Source organism: Xyrauchen texanus, chromosome 9, assembly GCF_025860055.1.
Source record: "Xyrauchen texanus isolate HMW12.3.18 chromosome 9, RBS_HiC_50CHRs, whole genome shotgun sequence".
Lineage (NCBI taxonomy): Eukaryota > Metazoa > Chordata > Actinopteri > Cypriniformes > Catostomidae > Xyrauchen > Xyrauchen texanus.
In genome coordinates, this window is record NC_068284.1 from 44,488,304 (window position 1) to 44,514,523 (window position 26,220).

Genomic DNA, 26,220 nt, shown 5'->3' on the forward strand with positions numbered 1-26,220 from the left:
AGTATGCACATATGTACATGCCAATCACTGTACATATCCACATACTTAAATATATGTATAATCTATATGCATATATATAAAATAGAGTGAAGTTTTATAAAGAATTCGATTTTTGATCAGATTATCTTTTTCAAATTTGTAGTCTATTTTAAGTCCAAACAGTATTTTGAATGTCCAATTAGGATATTGTTTCATAGTTCACATTAAATATATCAAATATACAGTATATAAAATGCAAAAGTCCCAAGAATCGTCCATTCTTCATAAACAACATTTTTCTAAGAATGTTCTTGTTTCTGCAATGTATCTAAAGAAGATATACTCTCTCTCTCTATTTATATATATAAGGATATTTCTGTGCAATTGGCTCTAAAACAAAACTTCAGAAGAAAGTGAATGATCAAAATAAAAGTTACACTCAACAACATTAAGAGGCCAGAGTCTAGAATGTAGATTTCAGCTTAAATTGACTTAACAGGCCATTTCTTCCATTCTAACGAAACTGATTGTAAAAATTATTTTACTGCAATAATGTGTTTAAAATGCTAGTATGATTTAAATTATAGTCCTAAAAGTGATTGATCTTCTCTAGATAATTATTTGATACAATGAGCATATTTTGATATAAAAGCCAAGGTCCTGTGGCCTTATCAAACATGTTAAAGGCTAAAATACTTGTGAAATAAATATATTCAAATTGTTTCAGAGTCATTGTAAGACGGTGGCATTTATATCTCTGAGTGAACGAGAGGAGAACTGCAACTGACATACAGATTTGAGCCTGTACTCACCTCTGACCTTTGACCTATGAACTTACCCTATCATTAAAGGTGTGTGTGGAGATCTGTGTGGGGTCAGAGGAGCAGGTGACATCAAGTGAGACACTCGGTACGTGTACATGCACTTTAAAAGTTAGATTTCAGTCATACTAAAACAATCATTTGTCTTCTAAATTGTGATGTAAATGCTTCAGTCAGGCTGAAATCGTACCAGTCTGATTTTCGCAAAGTTGGACTTGCAGTTTGGCATAGTCCAGCATGTATTTACGTAAATCAGACAGCAGGCCTCTGCGTTGCTGGCATGCTCTGGAATACATGCAACATGTATTGCCGGCACTTCCTATGCTGGCGTTCTTCCTTCAAATATTTAACTACGCATTGTGTCATGCAGGGCCATCTTTAGGGTGGTGCACCAGGCGATCGCGTCTAACCTCCACCTCGCAACTGCGGGGGGACCCCAGAACATGATCACTACCGAAGGTGACAGCAACGCACACCAGGACCATCCATCACCTCAACCTCAACCACACACCACCCCCTCCCCCCACCGCCACCCGTCTGATGCCGAGAAGCTTCATTACACATTTCACTGCAGTTTCCCAGCGAAGTCTCCAGTGGGGGGGCACTTAAAGTGAGTGAAATGGTGTCATAATCAGACAAGGTTTTTAAGATTATATTAAATGGAAGTTTTAATGAATAAAATGTACCTCCCTAACCTAAAAAGTTGTGTCCTAAAAGCAAATGAGATGTGAACAAAACAGACATCCTTACACTAAACCAACACCAAAACCTAACCGATAGTGTCGTAAAAGCAAATGCCACATGAAAAGCACGTTTTATACAGTCTTTTCGTATCGCTTCTATGACACTTTCGGCTCACGTGTTAGCTTCCGTGCTTGGCTGGGATTCAGCCTCGTTCCTCCGAGTCCAAAGTCCAACACTCTGTAAGGTGAGCTACCACAGAAGCTAATCACATTGGAAGAATTGTGTAAATGTAGGTTGGACTGCAATGCAAGCGTTAAAATGTATAGTTTTTCGAAAGCTGCGTTAGAGTAAAAGTGCTTCAATATAAATACAAATATTTTTGGGGTGGCTGTGGCTCAGTTGGTAGAGCGGGTTGGCCACTAATCACAGGGTTGGTGGTTTGAATCCTGGCCCACACGACTCCACAAGCTGAAGTGTCCTTGGGCAAGACACTGAACCCCAAGTTGCTCCCAATGGCAGGCTAGCACCTTACATAGCAGCTCTGCTGCTGTTAGTGTATGAATATGTGTTTGAATGGGTGAATGAGTCAACAGTGTAAAGCTCTTTGAATACCAATAAGGTTAAAAAGGTGCTATATAAGTGCAGACCATTTACCATATCATAACATAGCAGGGTGTGATTTAAAAAGAGAGAAAAAAGGGTTTATAAAGTCATAATCAGCCTATGTAGTCGTCATTTTTGCGTTTTTGTAGTCCCTTTAGGGTTAATTTCACCAGAAAACTGCAGCTAAACATAGAATGCGGCACGTAAAACTCAGTTTGCAAATATGCAGTTGTAGTAAGGTTCAATCTATGAGACTAGGTTGATATTTAGAGTTTTGTTTGAGGCGCTTAGTACGAAGCATACTGGATGCACATGAGGAAGATGAATGGCAATTTAATGTTTACTACCTCTTCTGGGCCTGAAAGAAATGACTAAACCATGTACTAACAGATTCACACGCAATAAACCGCAACATTTCAACCCCAATCCAGGATTCGGAGAGAAAACTCCTCTACTCACATCAACGATGAGGAAGTCCAGCCAGCACCAGTAGTTTGTGAAGTATTTCTTAAAGCCATATGCGATCCACTTCAGAAACATCTCCAGAACAAAGATGTAGCTGAAAACCTTGTCAGCGTATTCCAACACCATCTTCACCACCTTTCGCTGTTCTATGTAGATGTCTTCAAATGCCTGTGATAAGAAGGTACATGCCAGAATATAGAATTAGACCAGGAAATGTATGAGAGGGTAAATATTTATCCTAGGCTTCAATCAAAATGGAGTCAAAAAATCGACCAAACTCAAGTTTGATAGTAAGAGAGTTGAGACCGTGTGACACCGGGAGGACATTTGAAAGATCGTGGACTTCAAGTTTTCAACAATGGCTAGATTTTTCATCCACAAGGAGAAGACATTTTTTAAGACAGTGGTTAGAGTAAAAGTAAAAGTGAAAGTAAAAGAGTAAAAGTGTTGTGGATGACATTTGTGAACAGCTTTGATGTAAATAGTAGAATAATGGTTAAACAGGGCTTTAGTAGTTGTGAGTATGGTTCCTCACCAGAGCTCCACTGCTGAGGAGAATCATAAAGATGATGAAGGTCTCAAACCAGCTGTGCTCCACAATCTGATAGCAGGTCTTCCTCAATCTCCACCACATCTGTCCTACACCTCGTGTAGTATTAATGTTACAGCACTTACAGTGTTGCATGCAAACTACAGAGAAACAGAGAGGAGATTACTATTTGATTACCATATTCATATACCATGGTATTTAAATTGATACTGTAAGGCAACTTGTCTTAAAGAGGTCATGACCTGAGGAATCAAATGTTCCTTCATCTTTTGACATGTCAGAGTTAATTGTATTACAAAAACATACTGTAAGTTTCAGAACTCAAGACCTCCTCCTCAATAGTAAAAGAGCATTTATTTAAACCAAGCTGCTAAATCAGCTCATTTGGATTTTCTCTTCTTTGTGACCTTACACAGATGAATCCATCAGCACATAACTGCCTCTACAGCAATACATAAATGCCTACATTTACATCATCGCAACCTTGGCCCTCAAACTAGCGCTCAATCAAAAAGGTGAAGAGGAGAGAACAAGACAGATGGGCCTAATATTCTGGCACACCAAAGGGGACTTACACAGGACACTTTCTTGTACCTATCTGGACTATTTTTATAAATTTTTCAACATAAACATGCAATAGACAAACTACTTCAACCGTTATCATGAATCTCACACCACTTTTCAAAGATGTGATGCCAAGTTATAACTTAAGGACCCCCATTCTGTGTCTTGCTGTTTTGGGTATAAACACATAATGGACAAATTTTTGCACCCATTCACGCTATTTTTAATTGTTGGTCTATGTAAACATGCACTAGATGGACGTCTTTGACCATTTTGATGCATTTCCGGCAATGTGCACAGTGTTTTAAGAGCGGTGCAAGCACAACTTTAAAAAAGGCATCTGTTCAGCTCCATTCTTTTGCTGCTGCTGGATGGGAGAACCGCGTCTCGTCCAGATTAAATAGATCATGGAAGATGTGAGATGTTGCGCCTGTGAAGACCAGTGTCTTTGCTTTAGCCTCTGTTGAAGCATCCCAACATCAGGAAGTAGGAAGTAGTGAAACGCATTGCATGACATTGATAATTGCGTGGTATCTTGGAGAACTATGAATATGCAACACTAAAAATAGTTGAGCCAACGTTTAAAAAAATAGGCTACTTATTACAAGCACTTTGAGTAAACTCAACTTAAATACAGCTGTCCAACTCAAATGGTTGAGTAGCCAAGAAATCTGACAATTTCAATTATTTTTGTTCATCTAATACAGACAGTCAATGGAATTTAAACATTCTTGTCAAGGCAACTAAAGAATGTTTGTTCAGCACGTGTTGCCAAAAAAAGACTTTGGCAACATGTTGAGAGTTTTTTGCTCCTACACACTAGAGACTAAGATACTATCTTGAGAATACAAGATATTATGTCTATTTGTTGAAATTGAATTCACATTGAGTTCAACACTTCACACACAAACCTCAATCAATCAACACCAATCAATAAACAGTTCAGACGACTAAGTTTGGCAGGCTGAAACATTATTTGGGGAAACAGCATTGCCCCCCATGATTTCCTCCACTGAAACGTCTGATGCCCCCGGACAACACAATCAAAGGGAACCAACCAAAGCGAAATTATCAAGGAGGAGCGTTGATAATTGTACGTTGGATTTTCTACAGTGCATATTATGTGAATAAGGTAATCACTCAGTATCATGGTATTTATCAAAGTTGCATGGTATTAACATCACCATCACAGTACAATATTTGACTTCTTTTGACTACTTTACTACGTTATTTGCTTACACTCGGGGAAACACTCTTCTGGGTCCATGGCATCCTCTGCCATCTCAGAATATTCCTCCTCATCATCTCCAGGCTTCCTCAGATCTACAGTACTTCCTTCAGAGCAGCTCATCACTTCCTGGTAAACAAAACAGCAAAGCTTGCATTGAGTTGCAGAGTTTTGGCACTGATTCTGGGGGAGAATCTGAAGAATTCTTTGCAGCTGGAAACATGAACAAATTAGCCAAAATATTTAATAAACAAAATGCAAAGGACGCGGAATGTGTAAAAGTTTGTGAAGGACGGCATACAAATTCTCTGAAAGTTCTGCAGGCCCATATTCCAAGTAGGCCTGCTAATATAGTATAATCTGATATCATAGCTTTTAATTCATTAATTGTATTTATCTTAATTGCACAATATTATTATAGATCATACACAGCTTTGCACATATAAGCCAGGAAATTCAGATTTATTCAAATCCTCTGGTTTTGGCACGAAAGAAGCAGAAAGCTAATAGAACGCACGCATCCCAAGAAACACATGGCATGATATTGGCATATACTACTGTATATCTAATCCAAGAGTGCACAAGTCAAGGTTTCTGACCCCAAGTATAATATGAGACAGAGAGAAAGAGACAGAGCTGTTTTAAATCTGCCTCTCATTCTCCCTAGTTCTTTCTCTTCATAGACAGATAGCACATGCCTTCTTAATACAGTTTTGATGAGATTTTCCCTGTGTGTAATGGCAGCATATTTAAAATGAATTACAGAGATTACTGGCCCAAAGGTGCCAGCACAATCCAATAGTGCTGTTTATTTAATCCCACATCTGAGGCAAGCAATGTGTGTGTGTTTGTGTAAAGCAGGATTACTCTTAAATTTGAATTCCTCAGACGTCAAAAAGGGGTTTGAGAGAGGTTTAATGTGTCAAATGAATTTCAAGCTTTTTCACATTCAATATAGAGCAAATTTAGTGAATACCAAATATTTGCATAAGAGCTTAATATCAAACTATCTCACACTTTGCAGCTAAATCTACCTATCTGAACTAGATTCACTCTCTCTGTATGGATCATATCCTTTACAGAAGCCAAATGGCAGTTCAAATAATAATTCGTATAGTTCATTATTTACTCACCCATCGTTCCAAAGCCATAAGACTTACTTCCGTTGAGCACAAAAGTAAATATCTTAAAGAATGTCAAGATTGTTGATTTCCATTCAGTAGCATTGGATACTGACTCACTTTAAACCTTAAAAAAGTACCAAAAAGTGTCATAAAAGTAGTCCATGTGACTCGTGCTTTATATTCCAAGTCTTCTGAAGACCTACAGTCACTTTGTATGATGAGATGAGCAGAGCAAAGCAAAATGTATGTTGTCATTTACAATCAAATCAAATCATTAAAGGATTGGTTCATCCAAAATTACAATTCTGACATTGTTTACTGACCCCTGTGTTGTTATAACCCTATATGTCTTTCTTTCTTTTTCTTAACAAAAAAGGAAGAAATTATGAAAAAAAGTTTGTGCTCAGTGATGTCATACAATGGCAGTTTATGGTGACTACCTCTTAGATATTGGGTTTCTCATCAAACCTTATCATATGCTTTCATAACAATCATGAGTCTCATGAAATCATTCATTAGACTTCTGAATTATACTTTTATGTCCTTTTGAAGCTTGAAGAGGTGGTCACCATAAACTGCCATTGCTGTGCTCAGTTATGTCATGCATTTTATCACAATTTCTTCCTTTGTGTTATGAAAAAGAAAGTAATATAGGGTTATAACAATAAAGGGATGAGTAATCAATTACTGAATTTTCATTTTTGGTTGAAAATGTACACATATATGGCAACATATCAATAACATCAAACCCCATTGGTTCTTGCGTCATGACATCACAAGTTTTAAAGTGAGTCACTATCCACTCTTTAAAGCATCTTCTTTTGTGTTTCGCAGAAGTAAGACAAGTCATACAGGTTTGGAATGACATAAGGGTGAGCAAATAATGACAGAATTTTTTGGAGATTTGAAACGTTTTAACCTGAAGTCATGATGCTATCTAATGCTTCTCAATATTGCACTAAATTCACCCACCATTTCATTTTCTCATTCCGTCTTTCCTTTCCTCTGGACGTTTCTCTTATAACAAATATAGCCGTCCAGTGAGTTCACCTTGTCTGCTTTGCAGATTATCATCTTATGATTCTGCATGCCCCCGCCCACCCTCCTCCCAATGCATGTCCACGGCCTCCACCGCCGCCCACTCCCTCACTCACACGTGTCATCATATCATCTCACTGACCTTTGACACCACTCTTTCATTTTGCAGAGCAAACTCACAATAGGGATAAACGACTAAACCTTTATGTGGGCTATATGAAGGATTTACAAATGTATATCTAATTGGTCCTGATGTTCGTAAGGCTTAGTATTTGACATTTATAGATTTGGTCCTTTCAGATATTCAGAAATGTACTTTGTGTGTTTGTCCCCCTACATATAGTCTGCATTTAAATGACCACAGGTAAGGGGTGTTCTTAGACAAGAACAAATAATGCAAACGGAAGTCAAGAACAAGTCCTTTGTAACAGCCTCTAAGTTTTCATAGGACAGATTGACAAACTCAATTGCAATATGGATTTCTGAGAACTTTTGGAAGGTGATAGATTAACCCATCTGCCACTATAATTATATATATATATATATATATATATATATATATATATATATATATATATATATATATATATATATATATATTTTTTTTTTTTTTTTTTAAATATCTTCATTCTTCTTCTGCAAATATTGATGTATGCACTTCATTTGAATATATGAATAAATCAGCAATGTAAATACATATCTCATGTACATATGTAAATTATCATATTTAATGAAATAACTGTACATACCCCCACCCTTCACATACATTACCACTTGCACATGTACATACGCCATTCTGTTATATGTCCTGCTATTTGTATGTCTATTTATACTCTTACCTTGTTTTATATTCTGTGTCTCACTGTAATGTTCTGTGTGTGCTCTTGATTTTCCAATCACCAAAAAAAAAATCCTTGTGTACGTGAGAACACTTGGCAATAAAGCTCATTCTGATTTGGATTATGTAATAAATACATTTTTAATTGATCGGAAACCCAAATATAACCCCCTGAAGGTGTCCTGTGGTATCTGGCACCAAGACATTAGCAGCAGATCCTTCAAGTCCTGTAAGTTGCGAGGTGGAGCTGCTTTGGATCAGACTTGTTGGTCCAGCACATCCCACAGACACTCAATCAGATTGAGATCTGGGAAATTTGGAGGCCACAAGGCAACACCTTGAACTCTTCATCATGTTCCTCAAATCATTCTTAAACAATGTGTGCAGTGTGGCAGGGTGCATTCTAGTGCTGAATGAGGCCACTGCCATCAGGAAATACCATTGCCATGAAGGGGTGTACCTGGTCTGCAACAGTGTTTAGGTAGGTGTCACGTGTCAAATTGATGTCCACATTAATAGCAAGACCCAGGATTTCCCAACAGAACATTGCCCAGAGCATCACACTCTCTCCACCAGCTTGTCGTCATCCCACAGTGCATTCTGGTGCCATCACTTCTCCAGGTAAACGGAGCACACGTACACGGCCGTCCACGTGATGTAAAAGAAAATGGGACTCATCGGACCAGGCGACCTTCTTTTACTGCTTCAAGGTCATGTTCCGACACTCCGCCCATTGTTGGTGCTTTCAACGGTGGAGAGTGGTCAACATGGGCACTCTGACCACTCTGTAGCTATGCAGCTCCATATGCAGCAGGGTGTGATGCACTGTGTGTTCTGACACATTCCTCATGTAACCATCATTACAATTTTCTGTGACTTTCAGTAGACCTTCTGTCAGTCTAGACCAGACAAGATAGCCTTTGTTACCCTTGCACATCAATGAGCCTTGGGTGCCCAACACTCTGTCGCCGGTTTGTGTTTGTCCCTCCACATACAACTGTCGGTAGGTACTCACAATTGCTGACTGGGAGCACCCCACAAGCCTTGCCGTTTCAGAGATGCTCTGACCCAGTCGTCTACCCATATCAATTTGGCCCTTGTCAAAGTCACTCAGATCTTTACTTCTGCCCATTTCTCCTGCATTCAACAAGTTGACTATGAGAACTGATTATACGCTCACCATCTAATCTACCCAGACCTTGACATGTGGCCATGAAAGGAGAATCAACATTATTCACTTCAACTGTGAGTGGTCATAATGTTTTGGCTCATCTGGGTATAGTTCTAAATATTAATTATATAAATGAAAATCCTGAATATATTATATTCAGGATATTTGTACATATGTAACACCTTACTTTCCCTGTTATTCTGAAAAAGTGATCTGATTATGTAACCCAAGTTTCTTGTAACATGTTACCCTCAAAACAGATATGGTTTGATTTATCGAAAGTTTAGCTTATTTTTATTTAGATGTAATATACTAATACCCAATTCCCACTCTTTTTAACCAATGAATTTCCATGACCTTTCCAGTCATATATATATATATATATATATATATATATATATATATATATATATATATATATATATATATATATATATTTTTTTTTTATTATTATTTTTAATTTTTTTTTTATTACTCCAATTCAAACCAATTTGCTAATGAATCATTCAGACCAATTTGTGAACCAGTTCAACTGATCCATTGAAAAGAACTGACTCAAAAGAATGATTCTTCTCAATAGCTCACCACTCAAAACCTCTCACCTGTTTCTGATTTTCATCCTCAGATGACTCCGTGTCTTCGTCCTCTTCCTCTGGGAACTCCACATCGGACTCTCCTGGCGCGATGGGCACACAGATAGTGAAGTTTGGATTGGTCATGTAACTGTCCTCTTCTTCCGCTATGATGAACTTCTCTCCATACTGCGTGAACCTTCGCAGACCGCCGTTGCACTCTGTGTGGTTCATTTTCAGGGTCCCCTGCCCCTCCTTGGCTTTCTGTCCACGCCGCACCAGGTTCCCACTGCAAAGGTCTTTGATGCCGTTGAGCAGCCACGTGAAACCGAAGTGGATTCTTGCTAGAGCGATCTGAAGGTTGTTCATTTCTCCATCTTCATCAGGCGCTGACAGATTATCAGAGCAGAAGGAGCTCAGCAACAGGGCCAGAAACAGATTCAGCACCTACAGATAAACAAAGAGAACCTTCCGTGAGTTTTAGCTGATTGAAATCAAACTGACAGCTCAGTCACCATTCACTTTCAACGTATGGAAAAAAAGATGAATGAAATGAAAGTGAATGGTGACTGATTCTGTCGAACACCTCATTATAAATTCCACAGAATAAAGAAAGTCATACAGGTTTGAAATAAAATTAGGATGAGTAAAAATAATCAAATTTTTATTTTTGAGCGAACTATTCCTTTAAAGGTCTAGACAGTTTTCAGTGAATTTTGAATTCATGACATGAGGGAAATAATGATTTGCTGTGTAGTGATTGAGTCAAGAACTAACTGATTCAGTGTATGTGTCATTTTACATATTAAATTAAATTAAAATTAATTAAATGGAGGTGAAAGTATTTATTTTGTACTCATCCTCATGCCATCCCAGATGTGTATGACTTTCTTCTGCTGGACATAAACAAAGACGAATATTTCAGCTCTGTAGGTCCTCACAATGCAAGTGAATGGGTACCAAATGTTTTAGCTCCAAAAGGCAGCATAAAAGTAATCCATATGACTGCAGTGGTTAAATCTATATCTTCTGAAAGAATTTGATAGGTGTGGGTGAGAAACACATGAATATTTAAGTCCTTTTTTACTATCAATCTACACTTTCACATACTTCTACTTTGTTTTTGGCAGTTCACATTCTTTGTGCATATTGCCACCTACTGGGCAGGGAGGAGAATATATAGTAAAAAAGGACTATTAATCTGTTTCTCACCCATACCTATCATATTGCTTTTAAAGATATGGTGTTTACTACTAGAGTTGAATGGGTTGCTTTTATGCTGCCTTTATGTGCTTTTTGGAGCTTAATATTTGTAGTACCCATTCACATGCATTGTGAAGACCTACAGAGCTGAAATATTCTTCTAAAAATCGTTGTGTTAAGCACAAAAAAAGTCTTAAACATCTGGGATGGCATTATGGTTAGTAAATGAGAGAATTTTCATTTTTGGGTGTACTATCGCTTTAATATCCTAGGTCATGTCTAATTTTCAAGACATATTTTCAGTGTTTTATTGACTTAACGACTAAGATAACTACTATCCATCACAGCCGAGTTTTTGTGTCAAATAAAAAATGGCATACACTCCAATATAAGGTCCACAGGTAACAGTAATTAATCATAGTTAATTTCTTAATTAGTTTTTTGTTAATACCATTCATTTGAAATGTCTGAATGTTCAGATGTTTCTAAAAATACACTGGTGGCCAAAAGTTTGGAATAATGTACAGATTTTTCTGTTATGGAAGGAAATTGGTACTTTAATTCACCAAAGTGGCATTCAACTGATCACAAAGTATAGTCAAGATATTAATAACATGAAAAATTACTATTACAATTAAAAAAATAAATAAAAAAAAACTATTTCAGAACTTCTTAAACTACTTCAGAGTTCTCATCAAAAAATCCTTCACGTGCAGCAATGACAGCTTTGCAGATCCTTGGCATTCTAGCTGTCAGTTTGTCCAGATACTCAGGAGATATTTTACCCCATACTTCCTGTAGCACTTGCCATAGATGTGTCTGTCTTGTCACTTCTCACGCACCTTACAGTCTAACTGATCCCACAAAAGCTCAATAGGGTTAAGATCCATAACACTCTTTTCCAATTATCTGTTGTCCAATGTCTGTGTTTCTTTGTCCACTCAAACCTTTTCTTTTAGTTTTTCTGTTTCAAAAGTGTCTTTTTCTTTGCAATTCTTCCCATAAGGCTGCACTCCTGAGTCTTCTCTTTACTGTTGTACGTGAAACTGGTGTTGAGCGGGTAGAATTCAATGAAGCTGTCAGCGGAGGACATGTGAGATGTCTATTTCTCAAACTAGAGACTCTGATGTACTTATCCTCTTGTTTAGTTGTACATCTGGCCATTCAGGCCAAAGAGTTCAATTTTTTTCCATTTACGGATGATGGAGGCCTTCCACATCTCTTTCTGTCCTTATTAGAGTCAGTTGTACTTTGTCTTTGAAGACTGTAGTGTACACCTTTGTATGAAATCTTCAGTTTTTTGGCAATTACAAGCATTGTATATATATAGCCTTCATTCCTCAAAACAATGATTGACTGATGAGTTTCTAGAGAAACTGTTTCTTTTTTGCAATTTTTGACCTAATATTTACCTTAAGACATGCCAGTCTATTGCATACTGTGGGAACTCAAAAACAGGCATGTGCAGAGGGAGTGGCTCTAGGGACATAAGCCCCTGCCCTTTTGCTGAGGTGCCCCTCCGACAGAGCAATGTTCCAGTGTGTGCAAATGCCACCCAAAATGAAAGCTTTCACACCCAAATGACATACATTTTTAAGCTTTATAAAAGTATGTAGGGGTGTAAAAATGCATCACATTATACTGAAACTTTGATGTATCATTACAGAGTATAATAATCAATTATAAGGCATAATCAGCAGTATACTATCTGTCTTTTTGTGTTTTTTTGCATAAAGTTAGGCATTACACTCCTTTATTCTTTCTGGTTCAATAATTCGTAACAACAGTACTATATATATATATATATATAAATTATAGAACAAATCACCCTGTAGTCTATTAATAAAAAGAATGTTACAGTTGTGCATTTTTCTGTTCAACACAATTCATTTCTTATCCTTCTTATCTTTGAACTGGTGAATGTAACGTCATGGTTACTGTCGTAACCTCCGTTCCCCGAGGGAGGGAACGAGACGTTGTGTCAAATGAAGTGACACAAGGGGTCTTCCTTGGATGCCGAATCTTACCTCTGAACCTGAGAAAAGGCCAATGTCAAGTTGGCAGACAGAATTTGCATGCCCCGCCCTGGACACACAGGTATAAAGGGAAGCGGGGCCGCGAATGCCAGTCAGGATTTTGCACTGATGAGCTGAAAATTAAGCACAGTAATTTACAGTGCTAGGTCTAGTGCTGTGGCAGGAGGGACACAACGTCTTGCTCCCTCCCTCGAGGAATGGAGGTTACGATAGTAACTCTTGAAGAGACGAGCGAGGGGGCCGGATATGGGCAGTTAAAGGTGCCCTTCACATCCGCGTCAGCTCGTCATGCAAGAATGGTACCAGGGGGACGCCGAGGTACCAGTCGTCAAGCCACAAAGGCTGTGTGGAGGACGGGGGGTTCCAGTCCAAGCCCATGCTCACAACAGCCCGGGAAAGCATGTCGGCCATCTGCGTGGCCGCCTCCGACTGGGCGGGCTAGCCCGAAGGCGGCAGCCCAGTGGAGTCTTCCACGTCAGATGCCTGGACGCTCTCTGATGCAGCGATGATGTCATCATCCAAGCCTGAGGGCTCGAGGGAGAATGCCGGCTGGCCGCGAGGCGAGTCTCACTCATCCCGAGCCCGGACGGAAGCACGCGAGCATGTCGGGGGCGGCGGGTGGTTCGTGGGGATTTACCCGGCGAAACCGAGCCCGTGATCATCCCCGATGACCCGGCTGGCCTTCATCGCCAGCCGGGTCGTCCTCAATCCCGTGGGAAGAAGGAGCTACGGGGGGTGGTTGGGGGTTGGCGGCTGAAGTGGCATTCACCTTCAGGAAGGAGATCCGCGACCGTAACGTTGCCATGGTCATGTTCTCGCAGTGAGAACATGAACCATCCATGAACGCCATCTCAGTGTGATCATCGAGTGAATGACAGAAGGAGAACCTAAACCCAAGGTGTTTTTTTTTCTGTATAGTGCAACTTATTCCAACATATATATTTTCGTCTTTAGCATATTTTGGAAAATAGTTATGGATACAAAATAATTTAATTGAGTTTTATGTCTAATTAGGCTATTAAGCATAATATACTAATACATTTATTTAAGCTTTAAAAGATACAAAAGGTAAAAACACCAAGACAATGTTAAGCTTAATTTAAAGAACCAAATAGCTTTCAGCTGTGTTTGATATAATGGAACGTGATTTTCTAGTACAAATTAGCAATTTATCTTGATTACTCAAGGATAAGGTGTTGGAGTGATGGATGCTGGAAATGGGGCCTGTCTAGATTTATATAAATAGTGATGATGCTCTTTTTTACATCAGTAATGTCCTGACTATATTTTGTGATAGGTTGAATGCCACTTTGGTGAATTAAAGTACCAATTTTCTTCCGAAACAGCAAAATCTGAACATTATTCCAAACTTTTGGCTGCCAGTGTATATTTTATTATATATTATATATTATATTAGTTTTGAGCAAATTCAGTATTGACTTGTTTACAAGGAAATAATATTGCTAACAGGGGTGTAATATTTTAGGGTTGGGAATAGGCTATTTTGCTAATAATATCATAAAGCCAAGCATCTCAGATACTTTTTTGTCATTTGTCAGACCCAATAAGAACAGGAGCAAGTATCTCCTTAGTAATTGCTATTTACATTGCTTTGGAAACACAACAGACATCAGTTGTTATTGAAACAGGAGAACATATGTATATCAGACTAAGAGACTGTAAGCAGCACATCAGCAAACATTTGTTTATGTACAAATCTTTTCATCAGTTATATGAACAACTGTTGCCACAGCGGTGAGGATTTCTGGTAACATGAGTCTTTGTGAGCTAAACCCTTGTTCTATCACGGTCATGTCAACAGCAACAAAAACAACATCACATGTTCACAACAAGCTATTCTCTTGTGGTCTGCTCTATTGTAAGAGCCACTTTGTGGGTCGTCATGGAAACCCGATTAGTGACGTGCACTCTGACCTTTAATTACACTAAACAGCAAAGATAATCCTTGTGCAGGAACTGACTTGTGCAGGAGAGAGTGAGAGAGAGAGAGAGAGAGAGAGAGAGAGAGAGAGAGAGGAGCAGATCTCATTGCACATGTCAGGCAGACAGTCTGCTTTACCCCATTGGCAGATTTGTTTTATGTCTAAAGTTCAATAAATTTGATTAGATTTCTCTAAAAACAAGACTTACAATCTTATGCCAGTTTTCAGTTTGTCAAGTAAACAAATCACATTTTAAGAATGTTTAGATATTTTCACTAGAAAAAAGACAAAAATACTTTTATACAGTGCATCCGGAAATTATTCACAGTGCTTCACTTTTTCCACATTTTGTTATGTTACAGCCTTATTCCACAATGGATTAAATTCATTATTGTATTTAAAATTCTACAAACACTCCCCATAATGACAACGTGAAAGATGTTTGTTTGAAATCTTTGCAAATTTATAAAAATTAAAAAAAAATCACATGTACATAAGTATTCACAGCCTTTGCTCAATACTTTGTTGAAGCACCTTTGGCACCAATTAGCATCCTCAAGTCTTGTGTATGATGCTACAAGCTTGGCACACCTATTTTTGGGCAGCTTCTCTCATTCTTCTTTGCAGGACCTCTCAAGCTCCATCAGGTTGGATGGGGAGCGTACAGACGCACAGCCATTTTCAGATCTCTTCAGAGATGATCAATCGGGTTCAAGTCTGGGCTCTGGCTGGGCCACTCAAGGACATTCACAGAGTTGTCCCCATAGCCACTCCTTTGTTATCTTGGCTGTGTGCTTAGGGTCATTGTCCTGTTGGAAGATGAACCTTCGGCCCAGTCTGAGGTCCAGAGTGCTTGAGCAGGTTTTCATCAAGGATATTTCTGTACATTGCTGCATTCATCTTTCCCTCGATCCTGACTAGTCTCCCAGTTCCTACCACTGAAAAACATCCCCACAGCATGATGCTGCCACCACCATGCTTCACTGTAGGGATGGTATTGGCCAGGTGATGAGCGGTTCCTGGTTTCCTCCAGACATGACACTGGCCATTCAGGCCAAAGAGTTCAATATTTGTTTCATCAGACCAGAGAATTTTGTTTCTCATGGTCTGAGAGTCCTTCAGGTGCCTTTTCGCAAACTCCAGGCGGGCTGTCATGTGCCTTTTACTGAGGAGTGGCTTCCGTCTGGCCGCTCTACCATACAGGCCTGATTGGTGGAGTGCTGCAGAGATGGTTGTTCTTCTGGAAGGTTCTTCTCTCTCCACAGAGAAACGCTGAAGCTCTGTCAGTGACCATCGGGTTCTTGGTCACCTCCCTGACTAAGGCCCTTCTCCCCGATCACTCAGTTTGGCTGGGCAGCCAGCTCTAGGAAGAGTCCTGGTGGTTCCAAACTTCATGGCTTGGTTTGTGCTCTGATATGCACTGTTAACTATGGGACCTTATAGACAGGTGTGTGCCTTTCCAAATCATCTCCAATCAACTGAATCTACCACAGTTGGACTCCAATCAAGTTGTAGAAACATCTCAAGGATGATCAGTGGAAACCTGAGCTCAATTTTGAGTGTCATGGTAAAGGCTGTGAATACTTAATTTTTTATTTTTAATACATTTGCAAAGATTTTTGCAACTTTCACGTTGTCATTATGGGGTATTGCTTGTAGAATTTTGAGGAAAATAATGAATTTAATCCATTTTGGAATAAGGCTGTAACATATGTGGAAAAAGTGAAGCGCTGTGAATACTTTCCGGATGCACTGTAGTTACATTAAAAGTTAAGCAAAGTCTAAGCGTTTGACTAATAGAAAGAACTATGCAACCATAAGTTGCATCAGCTTTGTTATAGCAATCGTGAAGCCTCGTTCACAATTCGCATCAGGGTGTCAAAGCTATAGTCAAGCGCTGCTTTAATGTCCACTTGAAAAGCGCTTTCAAACAACCTCTCATTCTGTGAGAGATAAGACTTGATGTGCTTCTGTGGTAATTAAATTGCACCTTACAGAGGCTGCAAAGTACTTGATTTCTGTCACAAGTCCCATCTGAGCTTGTTTTGTACAATAAATAGCGTTAAGATGTCTATGGACCGGAGGGGGGTGGGGCCGGGTCAGAATATCACGCGCCCGGTCCCCAAACGGCCTGATGAGGCGCGCGAGGTATAAAGGCGGCCGGTGACGATGGTTCGAGAGAGAGAGAATTACGGGCATGTCCGTCATGTGTGTGTTTATGTTTGTGCTTTTGATTTGAGTTTAATTAAATTATAATTTATATTGACAAGCCGGTACTCGCCTCCTCCTTGCCCATCCTTAACTGTGTTACAATGTCCTTTCCCCATCATTTGATCACTGAAACGTCTGTTGTGTGTATGTTTTGTCATCTGTGTGTCAGTGCAATGACTCTGGGCAGATACATAGCCTAGGTTCTGCCCTTTTTTGACCAGTGTACATTCTGGTTTATGCTTTACGAATGGTACATACATGAATCGCGATTAAGAAAAATGTACGCGTTAAACGTTTTTCATTCATTGCATGCATTATCGCATTAACTTTGACAGTTCTAATATACCAAATATGAGCCAAAACATTTGAACCAAATGCATTTTTAATTGATCGGCAACCCAAATATAATGCAATTTCTATACACAGATGAGCCAGAACAAAATGTCCACCTGCCTAATATGCTGTTGATCCTCTGCGTGGTGCCAAAACAGCACTGACCCACAGAGACATGGACTCTGCAAGACTCCTGAAGGTGTCCTGTGGTATCTGGCATCAAGATATTTGCAGCAGATCCAAGTCCTGTAAGTTACAAGTTGTAGATGCTGCGGATCGGACTTGTTGGTCCAGCACATCCCACAGATGCTTAATCAGATTTAGATCTGGTAAAATTTGGAGGCTAGGGCAACACATTGAACTCCTCATCATGTTCCTCAAACCATTCCTGAACAATGTGTGCAGTGTGGCAGGGCACATTAGCCTGCTGAAAGAGGCCACAGCCATCAGGGAATACCATTGCCATGAAGGCGTTTACCTGGTCTGCAACAATGTTTAGGTAGGTGACACGTATCAAATTGATGTCCACATGAACGGACAGACCCAGGGTTTTCCAGCAGAACATTTCCCAGAGCATCACACTCCCTCCACCGGATTGCCGTCTTCCCACAGTGCATCCTTGTGCCATCACTTCTCCAGGTAAACGGCACACACATACACAGCCGTCCGAGTGATGTTGAAGAAAATGGGACTCATCGGACCAGGTGATTGTAAGTGTTTTTGACAGTGGACAGGGGTCATTATGGGCACGCGGCTACGCAGACCTTATTCAGAGCAGCGGCATCTTTGATTTTTGACTGGAATGACAATGAGGCTGTGAGGGACAGATATACAATCACTTCGATGGGTTGTTCTGCAGTTTAAAGTGTTTTTGGATTGTTCTGCAGACAAATCATTGAAAAAACATATTTTCAAGGACATTCATTAGACATGAAAATCAGATGTGATCTAGGAGCTTTTTACAGCGTTATACAGTTTGTGCCACTGAAAAGATGGGAAGTTTATCCCTCACAGCCTTGTTGTCATTCCAATTAAAATAATCAAAAATGGCGCTAGCTTGAATAAGGTCTAGGGTCTAGTTATACACAGCAGAGAGCAATGCACTGTGTGTTGTGACACATTACTCCTGTAACCATCATTCAAATTTTCTGTGACTTGTGCCACTGTAGTCCATCTGTCGGTTCGAACTAGATGGGATAGCCTTTGTTGCCCTCTCTCATCGATGAGCCTTGGGTGCACAACACCCTGTAGTCAGTTTGTGGATTGTCCCTCCTCAGACCACTGTCAGTAGGTACTCCACAGAGCCTTTCCGTTTCAGAAATGCTCTGACATAGTCATCTGGCCATAACAATTTGCCCCTTGTAAAAGTCACTTAGTTCTTTAAAAATAACACACTTCAACACATTGACTACGAGAGCTGATTGTTCGTTTACCATCAAATCTACCCATACCTTGACATGTGGCCATCTTTGGAGAAGATCACCATTATTTGCTTCACCTTTGATTAGTCATAAAGATTTGGCTCATCGGTGTACAGTACTGTGCAAAAGTTCTAGGCACTTGGGGAAAAATGTTAGTGAGGATGTCTTCAAAAATGATGCCATAAATTGTTTACATTTATCAATTAACATCATACAAAGTCGAGTGAACATAAAAAAAGCTAAATCAATATTTGGTGTGACCACTGTTGCCTTCAAAACAGCATCAATTCTCCTTTTTACCCCTGGACACAGTTTTTCTTGGTTGTTGGCAGATAGGATGTTCCAAGCCTCTTGGAGAGTTTGCCACAGTTCTTCTATCTATTTAGGCTGTCTCAATCCCAGACTGACTGGATATTCGGTGGTTGGCTCTGTGGGGCATCTGTTGCAGGTCTCTGTTCTTCTATCCTATTCTATTAGCAAAATAATTGTTTGGGAGTCTAAAATGTATATTTCCTATTGACACACTAAAGCTGAAAATATAAATAACCATCTTAAGACAAATGTTTTTGTGAAGCATCTTATGTGCCCAAGACTTTGACACAGTAATGTCTATATATATATATATATATATATATATATATATATATATATATATATATATAGCGGCAGCGTGTGGTTCATATAAACTGCGAATGCTCTGCATTCCAGAGAATGTGTGTGGCGATTTGCTTCTTAATATTAACCTTAATATCAATTTCCTTGTCATTTGTGGTATAACATGAAGATTATTTACATAATAAAATGTTGGAAATATGTATGTCACTGTCGGTAGTCATGATGGTAGTTTTCTGCAATCTGTTCTAGTTTCTGAGGGATTCAGACAAGCTGATCCACAATAGCTTTGGCACCCACGCTCTATTGCTAAGAATCCCTGTCATTGTGGGGGGACTGAGTAGCTCAGTGAGTAAAGACACTGACCACCACCCCTGGAGTCATGAGTTAAAATCCAGGATGTGCTGAGTGACTCCAGCCAGGTCTCCTAAGCAACCAAACCAAATTGCAACCAAATTGGCCAGTTTCTAAGGAGGGTAGAGTCACATGGGGTAAACTCCTCATGGTCGCTATAATGTGGTTCGCTCTCAGTGGGATGCGTGGTGAGTTGTCAAGAAGCCATGTGATAAGATTGCGTGGATTGACGGTCTCAGACACAGAGGCAACTGAGATTTGTCCTCCGCCACCTGGTTTGAGGCAAGTCACTACGCCACCACAAGGACTTTGAGCACATTGTGAATTAGGCATTCCAAATTGGGGAGAAAATGGGAGAAAATCCCCCCAAAAATTGTTGTGCGTTCTCATTGGTTGGTTGTCATGTGGGCAATTTTATGCGCTAGAAAACCTGTACCTGAATTGCTCGCCCAAGCGGATAAACAATGTACTGTTGCCAGATATCGATAACAGAAAATGCAGTTGAAGCCAAACTAACTCAATTAAATCAAATAAACAAAAAGTAAACCATAAATGTAAATTCTCAAACCAAATTTCTTTTGAAAATCCTCTGAAAACATATTCCCCCACATTTTTTGACACACAAAGTACACATTATCTGGAAAAATGGATTAAAAACATAGTCAATGTAAACATTACGTTAGATACATTATGTATCATAACAATGCTTTATGCAGCAGCTGGCAGTTGTTTCTAACAGTGCCATCTATTACTGCATCAGTAGAGAGAACATTTTTGGCATTGAAAAGATTGAGACTTTTCAACACAATGCTACTGTACAACAGCACTTGAGTGCATGGCTTTGATGTCCATTGAAAAGAGGATGCTGAACCAACTGAAGACATCTGACATCTACGAAAAGGTCAAAGCAGAGTTAAGGATCTAATAACGAAGGATCAGATAATTAATATTATCTACATTTAAGTTAGGAAAATGGGCATCCTTTCATGGATGAGTTTGTCCAAAAGCGATGAGCTGTGCCTATATACTGTCAACATGTGGTGTTTGGTTATATGACAACAAACATGTCCAGCCTGATCTTATAAATACAACACCCAGACGTCTATTTGATGTGTATGTTTACATCTGGAAGACATCTATTTTACATTGTTTGCTCTTCTGCAATACGTCTATAAGACATATCAATAAGTATGTCTCGGATTTCAATAAGACATTCAGCAAATTACTTTAAGATGTTTAGCAGATTTGAGATGCTTTCCAGATGAAAAGATTTAAAAAACTTGTGTGCTCTCTGGGTTTGTTGCACTGTGTTGGTCTGAACAGCCTTTCGTCTTTTAGAAATACTTTAGCCATTAATTACATGAATGCTACACATTGTAGCATCTGGACCAATCAGACACACAATTATTCATTATTTAATGAATAAGCCAACAGATGTCTCAAGACTGTAACAAGCAAAGGTCTAAGTAGGGCCAAGCCGACTCCGTTATGTCTGCTCCCCCACTGATCATTATCAAGCCTTTACACTGTCTTTGCTGATAGCAAATAGTGAATAGTGACACCAGTGACATTCCAAGCGGGGGGAGTTTAGCTGCATGCTAGAGCAAAGAATGCAGAAAGATTAAAACACTCCTTTCCTCCACAGGAAATGGACACAACAGACATTCTTCAATAAATTATAGACAAACTGTTCTATAAATTCACATGTATATCCCCAGGACATTGTGTATACGATCATTATGTCTTGTAAAGTATCTTTTTGTACTGTATACCGTTTTTGACCATCAATTACTCTCGCTTGGTCAAAGGCATGCCTGAGAGTCTCGTCTCTTTTCTACTCCATACGGAAGTACCCCAGGGCGGAGTCCTCCAGGTTTCCCTGACGTGGAGCTGACAATGACAGCTCAGGAAGCGCCTCCCCAACCAGTGCTGCTCAAATTCCACACCAGATTACTCTATTGCAGGACCCATCCGCACACGTTCCCCTTAAAAATGTCTGAAATTCTGGCAATTTGTACCCAAAATCAGCAGATGGGTGTGTCGGGGAATAAACGCTGTCTCTATTCTATGTTTTTGTCCCTGGAAGTGAACAATAACAGGCACTAAAGGGTATTTGTGTACATCCCCCTTCACACACCTCTCCTTCACCTGGCATGCTATACCCAAAGTCCCGGTTCCCCACAGCGCCAGCACACCGGCACAGACCTTACCTCCACACCTGCGAAAAGCAAAAAATATGATTAGCCGGACCCGCTGTTAATTGCGCCCCCCTTGTAAACAATGGATTCCGATGACGCTATTAATGGCGGGTCTGGCTAATAACTTTTTTTTACGCTGCAGCTGCTCAATCCAGCACGTTGGTGGTGCTAAACAACTGGCATTGTCGTGCAGTTTATTCACACCCCAGGAAATTATATACTTAAAAAATAAATAGTTTTAGTTCATGAACTCTTGGTACTGCAAACATAAACCTGTTCTGTTTTTGAAAGTTTGTTTTTGGTGTTTTGTCTTAATGTGCATAATATAGTATAATTGCACCTTGTTTTATATTATCCAGGCACTAATCCAGGCATTATAAAAAGAGAAGTTGAGTTTGAGAGTCTGGAATATAGACCTACTTGTTGCAAAATACATGTGCAAATAAATATCCGAACAACCACGCTCTTTACTCCTCTAAGTTGCATAAAAAACAGTGTAGTGTGTACACTCGGAGGTGAAGATGAAGTGTGCAATTTCTGACCAAAAATGCAAAAATAATGAAATCTTCCATTGGTCGAACATCAACAGATTGTCCTGTAATAAACTCATGTTATTGGTTGAGCCAATGTTGCCCAGTAGGGTTAGAAGCTAACTAAACATTTTTGTTATTCTCTTTCATTTTTGTGAACATATTTCCCTCTAGAGGTACTGATAGCACGTTACGCAACCTTCAAGACTCAGGTTTTGTCCCATAAAAAAACAGGAAGTAATCATATTTGAATAAACAATGCTGAGTATGATTCAGAGGTTGCATTTTTGCTTATAAATGAAATTTTTATAACACTGACAGTAAAGTTCAGGGTTGGAGTTTGGGTTAGAAGTAGAGTTAATAAAAAATGCATTCATCTTGACTGTATTATTTCTTAACTTGTTTTTGGTGCCCTTCTGTGGACAGTTCAAATGTATGAAACCTGGCTATCAAGTGGCCAAACTTTTTACCATAGGCAGACTGGCCATATGGAGAACGGTACTTATCCCGGTGGGCCGGTCACAAAATGGGGCAGAAGGGGCGCAGATAAGTTGAAATGGGCTAGAGCGTTATGCCGAACGGGCTGTGACTGGCTAAAGAGCGCCGTGAAATGGAGCTGGGATATTTCACCCCCCAATCAACAACTTTTGGGGCAGTTTCTCTTCCCAGTCTGCCCATGCTTTTGAATACCGTAAAAGGTCTGGGCTGCATTGCATCTGATTCCGGCCAAGAAATGCCCACTTAGACAAGATAAGATTGTCTGATTGACTTGTAAAGCAAATCCATCATAGTCAGTTTAATTTATTAAATAACTTACCAGCTATTCAAGTATGTCATTTTAATCACATCACAGCACAAACTGAGCATAAAACAGTACTAATTATTGTACTCACCACCAGGTTTCCTATAACCATGACCAGCATGAAGACCAGAATGCAAAGTGGCTGTCCGGCCACCTCCATACAGTCCCACATGGTCTCGATCCACTCCCCGCACAATACCCGAAACACGATGAGGAACGAGTGGAAGAAATCCTTCATGTGCCAGCGAGGCAGGGTACAGTCATAGCTGATCTTACAAACACAGTCCTGATAGTTCTTCCCAAACAGCTGCATGCCCACCACAGCGAAAATGAAGACGATGATGGCCAACACCAGCGTCAGGTTACCCAAAGCACCCACAGAGTTACCGATGATCTTTATCAGTGTGTTGAGGGTGGGCCATGATTTTGCTAATTTAAAAACTCGCAGCTGCAGAGAAAATACAGAAGATGCATCAATTATTTATCTTTTGCAAATATGTCCTGCAGAAAAAACACTCATTACTCATACCAGCTAAAAACGTTCACATCCCATTTAACTTCCATAAAATGACGTACAGTTTATCTGAGTGAAAAATTATGAAAATATTAGCGAAGGGCTTGATTTTATTCATCAGGAATTTATTGGATCATCAAAAGTGGGCATTCCAGAAAAGTAAGAGGACTCTGTGACATCAGCCGGAAAGGAAAGTCTTTTCATAGGCGAAGCCATTTATACAATTCTGATAAAAGATTATGAAGACAACCATTTTTTAATTTTAAATATAGTATACTTCTTTATTTTCTTTCTGTTCTGCTACATTTTGTGCACAGGTTTGTGCACATTTTGTGTTACTAAGATCCCAAATAACAGGTACTAATTTGCATGTGCAATTTATTGAATCTTTTGCATATTCCAGGTGATTTACATTGCAAATAACTACATGTGCAAATAGGTTATACACACCCTCAAAAAGGAGGCTTTCGAATGTGGTAATTGCTCCAGTTGGGTCAAGTGCTCACGAAAGAGATAGATGTTTCTTTAAAATAGAAAGAGAATCAGCTGCTCGGGTGGAGTTTGGAAGGTCATTCTACCAGTGAGAAACGTTGAAAATGAAAGTCAAAGTAAGCAATTTTTTTCCTCTGTGAGATGGCACCACGAGGCACCATTCACCCAACAAGCTTCTGGAGGGCACACAGACTTAAAGTAGTGAGTGTTGATAAAGGGGCGCGGAACCAGTGGCTGTTCTATAAGCAAACATTAATGCCTTGAACTTGATGTGAGCAACCAATGGCAGCCAGTGTAGTTTGATGAAGACATGCGTGATATTGTCCCTGTCCCGTACTTTTTGCACGTTTGCACGTGCACTTTATATAGGTATGTTATTTAGTCTGTGTAGTCTCATGTGGTTCTGTGTTTGTCCTATGTTGTTTATGTAGCACCATGGTCCTGGAGGAATGTTGTCTCGTTTCACTGTGTACTGTACTAACTGTATATGGTTGAACGACAATAAAAACCACTTGACACTTGACTTGACTTATCTTAGAGTTATGAGAGTAATTTTGGGAAACATGCAGAAAATCATAAATGACCAGCTAGAAACCATGTAAAACAGGCTACCATCTTAAACTGGATTTTCTTGCAGAGGTTTATCATGGATATATGTTACAAATCAAAAGACCACTTTCATAACTTCATGAGGTAAAATTATTGATGGTTAAACATATAAATATTAAAAATCAATACTGACCATATTTACTTTCTTAACAGACATTTCTGGTTTTATTGTGAGCAATTCATCAGTGCATGTTATTCCAGAGAAAAAAAAAGTATTTTCTTTGTGGTCTTTAATTACAATTTAATAACATGCTCCACCTTTGAAACAACTTTTCAGTACTTTTCGGCTGATGTCAGAAAGTCCTTTTTACTTTTCAACACTTCCCACCGACCACCTGTCAGATAAAGACTACTTGTTACAACCCTATCAATTGCAGATAGATAAAAAACAAGTCCCACCCTACATTTTTTGCCATTGAACATGTTTTGTCATGTTGAAATCAGATAACGAAAGTAAAATGGGTTTTGAAAGGCAGTTCATGTTGAAGTGAATGACAAGAAAAGTACAAGAAATAAGAAATTAAGATAAACTGGGTATCAAACAATTCACCAACCAAATCAAACTTCATATTTTCGCAGATAAATAAAAAAAAAATGGTACTGTTTTAGCTTAATTGAGCATGTTCTATAGGGAATATTGTTTTGCAATGCGACTGATGTAGAACTAAAAGAAAGTGTAGACCACTGGTTGAGATATCAACACTAACGTATTTGATCTCACTAATGGATAAAGGATTAGTGCTCTGCCAAATATCCACATAAATGGGTGAAACCATGACAATGGAATGTAGAATTTTTAACATATATAATCAGCACTTCTGAACAACAGTGTTTAATTTCCCAGTGTAAAGGGACGTTAAAAGCTCTATAAAGCTTTAATCTGATAATGAATAGCAAGACCCTTGGGTTGGTGTGTGTGTGTGGGGGGGGGTCAACCAAGTTTAGATGGATTAGCATGTCGCATTTGTCATTATTACTGTCTGGCAAAGTCACGCATAATAGTGTTTACTATACAGTTGCGTTTTCATATAGCAGTCAATCCAAACACAGACATAAAACTTTAATGGAGCACCAGATTAGGCAGGCAGGGTTATTCAACCTTTTTCAGGCCAAGAACCCCTTGGTGGGTTGAAAGACAATGCAGGGACCCGCTGTTACATATTGTACAAAATTGAGCGTTGCATTTTATGCCTGGCCAATAATAACATAAATTATGTATGGTACAAATTAATGTATGTACATGCTTATTTTAATGGCAATGTGAACATTGTAATAATTACAATAATTTTTGTTGCCGTTTGTGTGTGTGTGGAACGCAGTGTAGC

At 39.3% G+C, this 26,220-nt stretch overlaps 1 protein-coding gene across 1 annotated transcript in view; it reads right to left on the bottom strand.

Annotated features, from left to right (window-relative positions):
• The window catches only part of scn12aa (sodium channel, voltage gated, type XII, alpha a), an 88,045-nt gene that overhangs the window by 12,506 nt on the left and 49,319 nt on the right, over positions 1–26,220 (bottom strand). The window contains exons 16-20 of the mRNA XM_052133704.1: positions 23,372–23,728; positions 9,668–10,084; positions 4,906–5,023; positions 3,088–3,242; positions 2,547–2,720 (exon numbers count right to left, since the gene is read on the bottom strand). Coding sequence (XP_051989664.1) covers positions 2,547–2,720; positions 3,088–3,242; positions 4,906–5,023; positions 9,668–10,084; positions 23,372–23,728 — 1,221 coding nt within the window. The remainder of the gene's footprint in view (positions 1–2,546; positions 2,721–3,087; positions 3,243–4,905; positions 5,024–9,667; positions 10,085–23,371; positions 23,729–26,220) is intronic.